At 49.7% G+C, this 13,962-nt stretch overlaps 2 protein-coding genes across 2 annotated transcripts in view; one reads left to right on the top strand and one right to left on the bottom strand.

Annotated features, from left to right (window-relative positions):
* Prpf6 (pre-mRNA processing factor 6) overlaps positions 1–5,143 on the bottom strand; it is a 56,306-nt gene extending 51,163 nt beyond the window's left edge. The window contains exons 1-3 of the mRNA XM_008843316.3: positions 4,940–5,143; positions 2,432–2,600; positions 1,638–1,756 (exon numbers count right to left, since the gene is read on the bottom strand). Coding sequence (XP_008841538.1) covers positions 1,638–1,756; positions 2,432–2,600; positions 4,940–5,010 — 359 coding nt within the window. The 5' untranslated portion in view covers positions 5,011–5,143. The remainder of the gene's footprint in view (positions 1–1,637; positions 1,757–2,431; positions 2,601–4,939) is intronic.
* A 1,247-nt stretch (positions 5,144–6,390) lies between these two features.
* Positions 6,391–10,652, top strand: Samd10 (sterile alpha motif domain containing 10). Its single transcript, XM_008843315.3, has 5 exons — positions 6,391–6,562; positions 8,072–8,253; positions 8,338–8,509; positions 9,021–9,161; positions 9,324–10,652. Exons 1-5 carry the CDS (start codon positions 6,472–6,474, stop codon positions 9,344–9,346), a joined length of 609 nt encoding a protein of 202 aa, XP_008841537.1. The 5' UTR covers positions 6,391–6,471; the 3' UTR covers positions 9,347–10,652.
* Positions 10,653–13,962: the final 3,310 nt, after the last annotated feature.

Raw genomic sequence — 13,962 nt, 5'->3', positions numbered from 1 at the left:
TGTCCTGGAACTCACTATGTAGACCAGGCTGGCCTTGAACTCACAGAGTCAAATATATTTTAAGGTAATTAAAGATACAGTCACATCTAACAGTTCAATTTTTTTTTTTATTTTATTTATTTTTATTTTAGTGTATGCGTATATTGCCTGCATGTAGGTAAGTGCACCTGTGTCGTGCAATACCTGCACTGGTCAGAAGAGGCTGTCAGATCCCCTGGGACTGGAGTTACGGACATTTGTTAGCTGCCATGTGAGTGCTGGAATTCAAAAACCCGGGTCTTCTGCAAGAATAACCAGTGTTCTTAACCACTGAGCCATCTCTCCAGCCCCTGAGAATACATTTTTTATAACAATAAAATTGGGCATAGACTGAGAAATGGCTGAGTGGTTAGAAATACATAATGTGGGCCAGGCGTGGTAGTCCACGCCTTTAATCCCAGCACTTGGGAGGCAGAGGCAGGCGGATCTCTGTGAGTTCGAGGCCAGCCTGGTCTACATAGCGAGTTCAAGGTCAGCTGGGGCTACAGGGAGACCCTGTCTCAAAAAGACAAAAAAAAAGAATACGTAATGTGGGCTGGAGAGATGGCTCAGCGGTTAGGAGCACTGACTGCTCTTGCAGAGGACCCGGGTTTGATTCCCAGCACCCATATGGTGGCTACAGACCATCCTTAAGTCCAGTTCCAGGGGAATCCGAAGCCCTCTTCTGACCTCCACGGCATTGCACGACACGGGTGAACTCATATACATACAGGCAATACACTCATACACATAAAATAAAAAATAAAATAATAAATACATAATGTTCTTCCAGAAGACCCAAGTTCATTTCCCAGCACCCATACCAAGCAACTTATAACCATCTCCAACTCCAGCTCCAAGGGACCTCACCCTCTTCTCTGGGCCTCGATACACATGTGATACAAACACATATACATATAAATAAAAAATCAATCCTTAAAAAAAGGGGGGGATGGGAGTACACACCTATAATTAATCCTGGCATGCTAGAGGTTGAGGCAAGAGGACTGCCATGAGTTCAAGATGAGCCTGCGCTATATAGCAAAACTCTATCTCAAAAACCAAAAAGAAAAAGAGGAGTAGGGATATAGCGTAGAGAATTTGTCTAACATGCCTGAGGCCTTAGGTTCAATCCCCAGAACCAATCAAAATCAAAACAAATAAAATAACCAAAAGAGGGATGGGGATACAGTTCAATGGTAGAGTGCCTGCATAGTACCTACATGGTAGGAAAGGTCCCAAGTTTCATCCTCTGAATCTCAAAAAAAATAAATAAATAAAAGACTGTCGGATCCCCTGGAACTGGAGTTATAGACAGCTGTTAGCTGCCATGTGGGTGCTGGGATTCAAACCCGGTCTTCTGCAAGAACAGTGTTCTTAACCGTTGAGCCATCTCTCCAGCCCCAACTTCAGACTCCTTATGGTCTCCTGGCAGCCTCTAGGCCCTGAGGAGACATGCCTAGCATTTATCCAGGCATAGCTACCACAGATCAAGGTCTAAGTAGCTTCCAAGGTGAGAAGATACACGGACTATTTTTTGTAACTTTTCTCCCAGCCCCAAATAAAGCAGAACAAAACCATTTTTTGAAGTTCTATAAGCACAATGTGAAATAATTTACCTTCTTTCTTTTCTTCTTTCATCCATCCTTTTATCCAAAGCTGCATAAATAGCATCTGCTTCCTCATCATCTTTTTCATAGGGCCCACTTGAGAAGAGGCTCCCAGCATAGCCATTAAACTAAGAACCAAACAGCACATTAAAAGGGTTAGCTTTTCCACCAACACAAAAAACATGGTCAGTTATAAATTATTTGCTAATTATGTTGTTCATAAGAAAAACCCAAATGAGGGTCAGTCTGTAGCAACTGGTCAATACAAACACCACGAACATAAAAGAGGGGAGTTATCCCAGTTGGAAGAAACTAGGCACCCTAGTCAACTTCTGTTGCTGTGATAAAATACCCAAACCAAAAAGCAACTTAGGGAGGAAAAGGTTTATCTGACTTAGAATTCTAGGTTACAGTCCTTCAATGCAGGGAAGTCAGAGAAACAGATGCTGGAGACAGCTGGCCACATCACATCCACAGTCAAAACCAGAGAATAAATGCATCCTTGCTTGTTTGCTTTTGCCTATGCTAAGCTCATTTTCTTCACTCTTACAAATAAAATATAAAAAAATATTGTTTAGGGCTGGAGAGATGGCACAGCGGTTAAGAACACTGGCTATTCTTGCAGAAGACCGGAGTTTAAATCCCAGAATCCACATGGCAGCTAACAACCATCTTTAATTCCAGTTCTAGGGGATCCGAAGCCCTCTTCTGTCCTCCATAAACACTGCATGACACAGGTGCACTTACATACATTCAAGCATAACATTCAAACACAACTTTAAAAAATAAAATTTTAAAGTCACCTCATCATAGTTGGTATCATTCAGATCCTCATCATCATCATCAGCAGCCTGATTTTTCTTCATCTGGTCACCCACAGTCCTCTTGCCTGGTGGAGCATGGCGATCATCCACAGGATCATTTGCATCTCGGGCAGGCCCAATGTCTGATCGAGTGGTAAAGCCAGTGGCACTGGGGGAAACCCAGAGATATTTTTGTGTGACCTTGACCCCTTTTTTTCTTGTTTTTTGAAACAGGGTCTCACTATGTAACCCTGGCTGGCCTGTAACTTGCTATGTAGACTAGGTTGGCTTTGAATTCATAGAGATTTGCCCGCCTCTGCCTTACAAGTGCTGAGATTAAGAGCATGCCCAGCTTCTGTGCTCTCCCTTGAACATCATTTAGTAACATCGCTTCTTTTCAAACTCCTGGGAACCTACAGCAATTCTAATAGCAATGAATTGCACGTTCATATACTATTTGGTCTTCTCTGATTGCTGAACCTTTCGACCTACCCTGAGTAAGTCACAGGCAATTTCTCTTTACCCCAAGGTGTCTCCATTTTTCCTCCACATCACTGTCCTGGCCTTCAGAACTCCCTCCTCGAGTTTAAGCTCAGATTTCCAAATGTCTGTTGAGGATGACTCCCACTTTTAACCAGGCCCAAACTGAGTTTCCTCCTTTATGCATCCAGCAGTTGTTCCAGGATGCTCAGCTGTTAACAGCAGTGCCATAACAAGTACCATGACATCATCTTTGCCTACCTTTGAGTTTTCTCCATCCTATCTGCCCCAAAGTATTACTGATAAACCTCCGAGACCACAACTCCTACCACAGCTGGAAATCCATGTCATCTCTACCTCCGCTCCAACCTTTCCCTACTTCAATCTTTGTGTTGCCAGGTGATTCTTCTCAAAATGTAGCTCAGAAACCTATAGGACCTCTGTCTTGATGACCTCCCAAGCTCCATTCTTCTTGCTGAAAATCCTACTATACCAGACTCTTCTTTTCCTGGTCTCACCGAGCCTTACCTTTTTCTTTTGTATTTTTCTCAAGAGGTTAGGTGAGGTGCTGGAATCAAACCCAGAGACTTGTGGCAGGGTAGACAACTACTCTACCACTGGGCTATACCTCTTTTTTTTTTTTTTGAGACAGTGTCTCCCTTATAGCCCCAGCTAGCCTAGAATTCACTATGTAGACCAGACTGTGCTCAAACTCACAAAAATCTACCTGCCTCTGCCTCCCAAATGCATTAAAGGCATGTGCCACCGTGCCCAGCTCTACTTATCATCCTTTTAAGCTTTTTTTTTTTTTTGAGACAGGGTTTCCCTGCAGCTCCAGTTGGCCTGGAACTCACTATGTAGACCAGGTTGTCCCCCATCTCACAGAGATCCGCCTGACTCTGCCACAAGTCCTGGGATTAAAGGCATCCGGTGCCTTTTTAAACCTTTAAAATATTTATTTATTTAAAATATTTATTTATTAGCCAGGTGTGGCAGAAGCAGGCAGATCTCTTTGAGTTCAAGGCCAGCCTGGTCTACCTAGTGAATTTCGGGCCAGCTGGGACTACTGGGAGACCCTGTCTCAAAATACCAAAATGTATATATCTATACATACATATATATTTTTGAGAGAGAGAGCACATGCATATGCCACAGAGCCCATTTGGAGATCAAAAGACAATTTTGGGGAATCAATTCTTTCCTTCCACTCTGTGGGTTCTGGGGATTGAACTCAGGTTGTCAGGTTTTGCAAGAAGAGCCTTCACCTGCTGAGCCCATCACACCAACCCTCTATTTTCCTTTTTTACCTGTCTACACCAAATTCCGCTTTTTCCTTTACTACTCCCATATCTGACACCCCCAAATCCTGTCTCCTTGTAAACCTGGATAAAATGCTACACTTCTCTGAATGTCTCTGGACTGTGGTTCTTCTTTGTGTGCTTATTTATACAAGCACTAAACCCTTATAGTGCACTTCAAGTCTTCTGAAGATGTATACACCCAGTTTCTAATACCACTACAAAGAGGAGCCTATGTTTCCCTAATCAAATGCATAAAGAAGTAGATGAGAAGTATTCATTTACCCACCACCTTATAGTGGTCATCTGAGTGGCAGGCATGGGCAATCCCTGTCCTAGAGGACTGAGAATTTGAACAGATAGATGGCCTATGGCCCACACGTCTTAGCGGGAAAGGATGCTTACGGCAAGAGATGAGAGGCAACTCCTACTCCACATCAGGGACTCATCTGCTCCTCTCAATCAACCTGCTTAGGGATCATACTTCAGACCCCTGCGTAGTAAAACACGGAGTCAAATCTTCTACTGGCAGTCAGGCCTTATGGCTCCACCTATTCTGACCGCAAAGCCCACTGCGTCCTGCAGGCATTAAGGCACTGTCTAGTACCTTTCGGACTACGTAGCGGTGGACCCTAGACAACTATGATTCTCATCTCGATCCAGAACGAGCTGCTCTTCGGGACACCTGCACCCGCCCAGGGACAACCCTCGGCCCCGGCCCCGGCCTCACCCCCGGCCCAGCCCCGGTACGTAGCCGAGCGGCGCCGGCATGCCCAGGAAAGGCTTCTTCTTCTTGTTCATGGTGGCGGCGTTGGTCGAGGTGCAGAATCCCAGGGAAGCAGATACGCCGCAGGAAGAAGGGCCTGTACTACCTGGAGTCGCGGCTGGAAGAGACGCAGCCCTCGCGTCACAGCGCCCCGGATACAGAGCGCGAGGTCGCGCGAAGCCCCGCCCACCAAAAGTCTCGGGCGGAAGTCAAAGACGCAGCCTTACGAAGCGCTTCCGGCCGCGGCTGCTGCCCGGCTGGCGCACGCGCAAGTGCCTACGTGGGTGCGGGCGCCGAGGTTACGGACTCCGCCGCTCTGTTAGCGGTGAAGCGCAGCCTGAGTCCAGGCCCGTTCCCGAGCGTTCCGGCGTACCCTGGGGCCTGGCGGTAAACCCGCCCAGCCTCAGAAGTCTGGTCCAGCCAGCCTGGCCACTTTCGACCTGCCTGGCTGTGCAGAGGTTTGGGGGTGCTGACCTGTCCGACAGCGAGAGTGCATCAGGTGCAGACTGCTGCCCTGCGCGCTCAGGGTCCAGGTCCCGGGCCCCACTCGGGCTGCAGTCAGTCCCTATCGTACCTTCACCATCCCCTGTTCCTGCAGAGCCACGAACAAGTGAATGTAGCACTCCACAGTGTGTGGGGGCCGGCGTCACAAACTTGGAGTAACTCGTGTGTGCTCAGTGGCTTGGGTGGACGCACACTGTCCTCTGCATACCATTGCATTTCTTCTACGTATCCGTTTGCAGCTCTTCAAGACTCGTTGGTCCCCTAACTTGGGGAAAGCACCAGGCTCTTGGGCAGACCAGGAAAACAACTGATTGCTGCGGCCTGGCTATGCTAGACCCGGCAACTACCCTTTGGTGCCTAACGCCTCTCCCTGGAATCCTGACGCAACCACCTAGTTCTGATTCCCCAGACAGGTTTTTGGGGAGGGTTGGGTCTGTGAACACTGAGCCTTGGGAACTGAACCTGATTCAGGGGCCCACAGAGACGGAGAATGCCGCCCTGGAGTTCTCTACGGAATGGCCAGTAGATGAGGGGATCAGCTGGCCTCTGGGAGGAAGTACTTTAACAAGATAAGGCAGACAGGTGTTTGGGAGGGGTCGAGAAGGTAAAAGGCCCCCAGGTGTAGTTAATTAAGCACCACCACACCAAGGGGACCGTCAGTTCCTCGCTTGCCCACTGCACCTTCTGCCGGTTGCATAGAGACTGGTCCGCGGCGCTGTGCCCAGGTGCGCACAGACGCCTTTTGCCCTGGCGGACACCCTCACACGCAGGCCCGCGCGCCGCCGACACACCTCGGAGCTCCCGGAACGCGCCCGGCGCTCAGGGCTCGGCGGCAGGTGCTTTGCCGCGCAGACTCGCCGGCCGCGGGTATCGGCATTGGCGCGGGGCGGGCTCGGGCGGGGTGGGGACGCGGTGCGCGTTGCGGGCGGACCGCACTGGCCGCCCTGCGCTCCGTGAGGGGCGTGTGTGCAAGCCGCGCACCCGCGGGCTCCATGTTCACCGAACTGAGGTCAAAGCTGAGCCCCCCGCGAGCCCGCGCCGGGGCTGTGCGTACGGGCTTCGGGGAGCGCCCGGATGTGGACGGTGAGCAGGGATGGACTGGGGCTCAGGGATATATTGGGCAAGGGAGAAGGGGTGCTGGGGACCAAGAAGCACTGAGGCTAGACTCAGCGCGTTTCCAGCAGCAGCAACCTCAGGGAATGTCTTAATCTGAGTCCAAGGGCCTTTGTCCGGAGAGGGGCCGGGAGGGCGGCGGCCAATCTTAGGCCTTGGGGATCAGCATGCCTTTGGCTTGGGATGGGAATGATTGGCCGGACCTGTCACCAAGCAGACATCACGCAAAGGTCACTCTTTCCTTCGCGCAGAGAAAACCTTCCCCAAGCCCTGGCGGGGGGAGGACGGGGGGGGCGGACACGGGAGACATAGACCTGATGGGCACCTCCCAACCCCCGTCCCGCTGCCCTGTTTCTATCTAGAATTCTGCCATTGAGGTTGGGAACAACAGACTCTTGTCCCGATGCAGGGAGGAAATAGGCGGGGTCCAGCTGGCCCTGGCAGGTGCGGCTTCAGCTAAGGAGTTAAGACTAGTTTCCCCAGAGGTAAGGTCTTGCTTTAGCCCAGGTCAGGCCCTGGAAGCCCAGAGACCACAATGCCTAGCTCCCCCTGGAAGGCGCTCTCTTAGAATAAATTTTAAAGTAGGTGCCACAGGGAGGACAGGCCACACTCTTCTTAAGCCCACCTTCTTCTGTTGACTTGCATGCACCACATAAAGTCGTTTTTCTGTTCATAGTGTTATGGGTGCTTTCTCTGCACCAAGACCTAGACAAGCCTTGCGGATACAGATGTTGGCCTTCCCAAGACTCATGCCAGTAGTGATTCTAGAAATGACCCTAACACATGTAACAAGTGCAATTGGTGGGAGAAGGTCCCCAGGACGTCTGTGCTGAACAGTCCATGCCCAATGAGCACCCTTATTCACACATGCTATCCTGGCATAGCCCCTGCAGAGGCCACAGAGGAGGGAAATCCAGCTGTGTCTGACTAGTCCCTGTTGTCAGCTTACTGAGTCCAAACTTTGTCAGTGAGTCATAGTAACTACAGAAGGGTAGGGACCTGGTTTCAAACACCAGGCGTGGCTGTTGCAACTAGGCACTTTGGACAGTGATAGCAGGTGGAATCCAAGCTAGACCTTCTCACCACAGAGAGCCTCTTGGGAAAATGGAGCCAGTCTTTCTCCTTAAAGACATATTGTCTGTATGTACACCTTGGTCCTACATGGCATATGGGAGGCTGTGTGCCAACCCAAGATAGGAGCAAAGAAAGTCAGGGCATTCCTGGAGATGGCTCCCCTGGTCTGGCTATGGGTACATGTGGGCTGTCAGTTTGTAAGGGGAAAAGCATGTCCAGCTCATTTCTTTGGGAGAGCTCCTCAAGACCACTCTTGCACATTTTTTTCTGCCTCAGAGACTTAAGATTCCCTCAGAGAAGTAACTCCCCTCATTGGTGGGGAAGTAAGATGTACTTGCCAGGGAGTTGGCTCTGGGGGAGGGGAACCTGCCCCTGACTACTCTGATTAGGGATCCCTGCATACAGCCACTGCCCACTTCAGCTTCTGCCAGACCCTACTGGAGCACACGGTATCAGCTGAGAACATACCCTGCCACCTGCCTCGGACACCAGGCACCAGCCTCACATGGCATGACTCTCGAAGCCAGAGGGCATCCAACAGCAGGCCAATCAAGCTCCTACAACAGCCTGGCTCAGAGACCCCCCAGGTGCCTTCCTACCCACCTGATCTCATCACCTGCCCTCCCTGCTCTATCACCTTCATTCTACTGACCATCCTTCCCTACCTGCAGGCCCGACTATACTCTGATCACTATGGCTTATATCATACAAGTCCCTCACTGGGTGGCCTGACAAGGCCTGTGGTCTTGTGGAGCCAACAGGACGTCTGCAAGTGGCTCAAGAAGCACTGTCCCCACAACTACCTCATCTACGTCGAGGCCTTCTCCCAGCATGCCATCACTGGTATGGTGGGTGATGGGGCAGGGAGGAGAACCAGGGTGCTCAAGAGCCTCCACCTCACCTAGCCTTGTCTCCACTTGGTCCTCCTGAGTCAACCTCCCTTCTATGTTTTTCCTGTCTGTCTCTCTGCCTATCCCAGTCTCTCTGCTCTATCTTCATCAGGTACTTCTCTGATTAGCCTCTGTTTTGTTGAGTTTGTTTTTTGTTTTTTGGCTTTTTGAGACAGGGGGCCTGGAACTCAATGTGTAGACCAGGCTGGCCTTGAATTCACAGAGATCCACCTGCATCTGCCTCCCGAGTGCTGGGATTAAAGGTGTTCACCACTATGCTCCGCTAGCCTGTCTTTTGTCTTACTGTCTGCCTTTCTCCCTCTAACAATCCCTGAACCTCTGCTCTACTTTCCTGGTCTCTGCTTCTTCTCCTTTTTGTTTTTTAATATAAGAGATTCACTGTGTGTCCAGTCTGCCTTGCCTCTGTTTACCTTACTAGAACGACCTTCCTTTCCTCTCCCCAGGCCGGGCTTTGCTTAGGCTGAATGCAGAGAAGCTTCAGCGGATGGGGTTGACACAGGAGGCCCAGAGGCAGGAGGTGCTGCAGCAGGTGCTCCACCTACAGGTGCGGGAGGAGGGAAGGAGCCTGCAGCTGCTCAGCCAAGGTCAGTAATAGGGGCCTAGAGTAGCAGGGATTGGGGAGGAGACTGGGCTAAGGGTACAGGACGAATGATATGACCACAGGAGGGTGGCTGGGTACACTCAGTAAGGACCATCTTGGAGTGTGGCAGAAATCCAACCTTCCCTCACTCCCATCCATCCCACAGCTTCCTTCGGAAACATGTCCTAGCTGCTGCCCAGACTTGGACCCCCAGACCCCAACACTGTGACCAGAGCCCACGGCCAAGGATGAGGCAGAGCTGGCCCTACAGCCCCTTTGGATCCTACAGAATGCCCTACTGGCTAAACAGCCCAGTGAACAGGCAGGGGCAGGACCACCACCTCCAGATGCCTCTGATTGGGCACTCCAGACTCTGCCCTGGGGCTGGGTTGGTGGGTGTTACCTGCTTGTAGCCCCTCCTTCTGGGACCCAAGCCCAGGTTACCCCCCTGGTGCTGCTGGCAGCAAACAGGGCAGTTTCCTGGAGCCAGAATGGGGTTTGAATGACCCCAGACTCCCAGGGAGTCCATTTATTTATGTTCCCTCCACCATGTGACCATCTCCTATCCCCTGAGTTATGAATCTTCCCCTTAAGCCTTCCAGTTCTGTGTATTTTCCAGGCATCTCCAGGTCAGCCACACAGTGGGACAAGCTGCCTTGGTTCCCTTTCAGGTGTATTCTTCCTCTACCCCTCCCAGAGCCCAGCAGGCCCAACCCATTATCCACAGTGATAGTCATCAGCCAAGGTAGCATTGTGTCAAGTGCTTCACTCAATAATTATAAAACATAACCTATCCACTCATGAGAACTTAAGTTGAGAAGGCCCAGGATGCCCAAGTTCCAAAGACAAAATGTGGCATAACACAGATACACAGCCTACCAGATGATGCTCCCAACCTTATCTTTGGGAAAGTCTTGCTTTTAAGCGTCTTCCCTATTCCCTGGCTCTTAGATACCACCTTGGAGAAACAATTATCTGTGACTTTCCCAAGAAAACCTGGATTCACAGGAGAGACTAATGTAGGACTGTTTCCTCCATATGTGCCACCAGACACCTGAACAACCCCTCCCTCCGTGGTTGGGGACTGGAGCTGCCAGGCAGAGGGTCAGTGAGGATGACCCTGGCAGCCCACTCTCACTCCTATGCCTTCTAACTTCCCCAGGGACTCTTAAAATCTCAGGGACAGTTGAGGCTCAGCCTCCAGTCCCCTCTATGTGTCCAGAGCTAGCCTCAGAACTTGAGGTTGCTCATGACAATTCCCAAATGGAATTTGGACAACTGGCCTGGCAACTCCCATCTTGTATGCCCTCAGCATATTGATGGGCTCTCTTGTGTCTGTCTGCCTCTAGTGTTCCCACCTACCTGTGACTTCAGCCAGAAAGTCCATCTTTGCCCCCTTTCTCCCTCCTCTTGTCTTGTCTATCGTATGCTTCTGTCCTGTCTTCCTTGGTTTTCAGTCAACTTTTTATACTCTGACAAAAAAAAAAAAAAAAAATCAGAAATAAATCTGGTTCTCAAGTGCCCCTAGTGCTGGGTCTCTTGAGGAGGGATGGAGGTATCTAGCACAATGCCTGCAGAAGGAACCACTAGGGGGCAGTGATGTTGCATCTGGAAGAGCAACAGGTAAACTCCAGGACCCCAGGGAGAATAAAAGAGCCTGTCAGAGGCTCTGGGGATAGCACCCCAGTGGTGGACACAACACCCCTGACACACTTGGAACAACATCCCAGACACATGGAGTGAGGCAGCCTAGAGCTACTGTAACAAATACTGGATTCCCACAAAAGAAAACTGATTCATGCATGGTCTGTGAGCATAGCTCAGTGATACTGGGCATGGTGAGTGGCCCAGACCCAGATTTGGATCTCCAGCACAGAGAAAGAAAGAAAAATCTGCCCTCTAGGAGTATAGAGGAATCTTTCCTTATCTCTTCCACCTGCTACTGGCTGTCTGCTATTCCTAGGTTCAAGGCCACATCTCCCTATTTCTGTAATCACTCTCTTGTGGCACTCAAATCTCTTCTTTGAATTTAGGGTCCACTTGGGTAATCCAGGTGGATCTCAAGAGCCTCAATCACATCTACAAAGGCTCTTTTTTCCAATTAAGGTTTCTACTACAGGTTCAAGGATTTAACATGGTCATCTGTTGGGGCTCATTATTCAGCAAATCTCTGGCACAAGGCCATGCCCTGACATACATAGCATACACTCTGAGACAAAGCAACCAGAAACAGGAACACAGAGGCATAAGCCACAGGCACTGACATCTCAACACCCAGACATGCCTGAATACACATAAACACCTCCATACTTGGACAGACACAATACCTACAAAAATATATAACATTCGGGGCTGGAGAGATGGCTCAGCGGTTAAGAACACTGGTTGTTCTTGCAGAAAACCTGGGTTCAGAAAGCCTGGCTCCAAATCCCAGCCCCCCCATGGCAGCTGCCTATAACTCCAGTCCAATGGTATCCGACAGCCTCTTCTGACCTCCGCAGGCATTGCATGACACGGGTGCATTTACCTACATGCAGACAATACACGCATACACATAAAAATAAATAAAATTTTAATATATATATATATATAAAACATCCCCGTATGTGCAGATGTAATTACCCAAAAACAAACGCACAATCACCCTCTAACACACAAGACATCGCATACCCATGATTTACACAAGCCTACTATATTACTGAATATCTTGATACCTAGATACATACAGAAAACAGCTTCTCAAATCCTGACACATTTACATATGGACATGCCACAGCCTGGACATACAGTAAGAGTTAGATAAATATCCCATGCACCCTGATATCTAGCCACTTGGATAACATACAGGCAAGCATCAGTCTCACCTAGAATAGGACATGCAGATAAACCATCACATTATGGTGTCCACACATGCATACCACCAGACACACATGGTCAGAAAACAACCTGTGGACATTGGCACATCCCACTTGGTGGATTTACACAAGGAAAGCTGACAACCTTGGATGCGCCTTGTGATGCATGCTAACCCCCACCAACATTTTGTGTTCCACACCCTGGTGGGATGACAAAAGGGCATTATAACTTGGTCTAGAGCAACTCCCTCCTTCTCCTCGTCTCCTGGGGTCATTTGGGTGGGTTGTATATGCTGGCCTGTCTAGCTCAGATTTCCAAGGGAAGGACCACCAGATAACCCTTCTGTAGTGGGGGAGGATAATACCCTGCTTCTGCTTCCAGGGGAGTATTATATGTAGACCTCAGGCAAAGCAGGGCCACCATTCTGTTGAGAAGAGGCCAACACATTTGCTTCTCTGTCCTACCCCAAGCAGAACCTGCTACAAATAACAAGGTAGGCATGGCAGGGGCAGGAAGGGCTCCAGAGATGTACTTTGTAACTTCATTTCCCAACTAGCAACTTCTAGTCCATACCAATTTGAGAAGCCCAAACTGCTTGTGGAATGTAAAAAGAAGCATTAAAAAAAACAACTTAGTTTTAGGCTGGGCACGATGGCATATACCTCTAATCCCAGCACTCAGAAGGCAGAGGCAGGCAGATCTCTATGAGTTTGAGGCCAGCCTGGTCAACATAGTGAGATCCAGACCAGATAGGGTTTCACAGTGAGACCCTGTCTCAAAGAAAGCCAAAAAACTCATGAGTTCAAGGCCAGCCGCATTAAAAAAAACAACTTAGTTTTAGGCTGGGCACGATGGCATATACCTCTAATCCCAGCACTCAGAAGGCAGAGGCAGGCAGATCTCTATGAGTTTGAGGCCAGCCTGGTCAACATAGTGAGATCCAGACCAGATAGGGTTTCACAGTGAGACCCTGTCTCAAAGAAAGCCAAAAAACTCATGAGTTCAAGGCCAGCCTGGGCAATATAGCAAGACCGAGCCTAGTGAGTTTGTACTACAAAGCAAGAGCTTGTCCCAAAAAAAATTCAACATGAACAAACACCAACAAAATATCTGGGCATGGTGATGATGCATCTTTTTTTATTTTTCTGTAAATAAACCCCCCCCCTTTTCTCTGTTAGCAAACCCAATAAACTTTTTTTTTTTTTTTTTTTTTTTTTTTAAAAAAAAGGATGATATTGTGGGCACAAAATAAAAGCCCAGTTTCCTCCTTTTTAATTCCTGAGTGGTGAATTCCTCCCTGGGAAGATGGGTGCTGTGAAAAGGTGAGAGCTTATCTCTTATTAGAGCAACGCTGGGCCTTCTTACCAGTCAGCCTGGCTTCTCCACTATGCCAAGGGGGTGGTGAGTGTGTTTGGGGGGGTATTTTCTCTCAGCTTCATTTATTCCCAAATCCTCTGGGGTAGGGCCCCATAACCCAGAAACCCAAAACTAGCAGCCCAGGCTCTGGCCAAGAGGAGCCCAAGTACTGGTGGCTGGTCCAGGACCACTGTTCACAAAGGTGGGAGAAGTTAACGGCCAGTAATCCCGGCAAAACCTCATGATTTAACAAGTGGCTAGATTGACAGGACCAGCTGGAGAGCGGCTATGGAGGTCCTGGAACAGAAACTCTCGTTCACAGAACCTGCTTCCGCTAGCACAACATGCACTGGGTAGCGTACGGAGCCCCGGACGTGCCTCAGTTTACCCAACTGTTCACAAAGAGACTCCCCCTGTAATCATGTGTGACAGGCCCCTTCGCAGGAGAGGTACAGCCCACCGAGGATACGAGTCTCGGCAGCTACAAGGAGCAAGCGGGGCCCACGGGCCCCCTCCCCGCCGTGGCGGCCGCGGGAATACCGCGAGAGTTCGCCCCCTCCCCCCCGCAGTAAAACTGTCAAAGGTGGGAGGGG

Source organism: Nannospalax galili, unplaced genomic scaffold, assembly GCF_000622305.1.
Source record: "Nannospalax galili isolate Female #2095 unplaced genomic scaffold, S.galili_v1.0 scaffold160, whole genome shotgun sequence".
In the NCBI taxonomy this organism is placed as follows: domain Eukaryota; kingdom Metazoa; phylum Chordata; class Mammalia; order Rodentia; family Spalacidae; genus Nannospalax; species Nannospalax galili.
Note: the sequence above shows the minus strand (reverse complement) of the source record. Positions and strands in the feature narration are given on the sequence as shown.

What these genes read in the sequence shown, in the direction of transcription:
- Samd10 (XM_008843315.3), top strand. Translation starts at nt 6,472, where the DNA reads ATGTTCACCGAACTGAGGTCAAAGCTGAGCCCCCCGCGAGCCCGCGCC. An exon ending in CTGGCTCAGAGACCCCCCAG is followed by an intron (nt 8,254 to 8,337) that starts GTGCCTTCCTAC and finishes CCCTACCTGCAG; the next exon opens with GCCCGACTATACTCTGATCA. An exon ending in CTCCCAGCATGCCATCACTG is followed by an intron (nt 8,510 to 9,020) that starts GTATGGTGGGTG and finishes TCCTCTCCCCAG; the next exon opens with GCCGGGCTTTGCTTAGGCTG.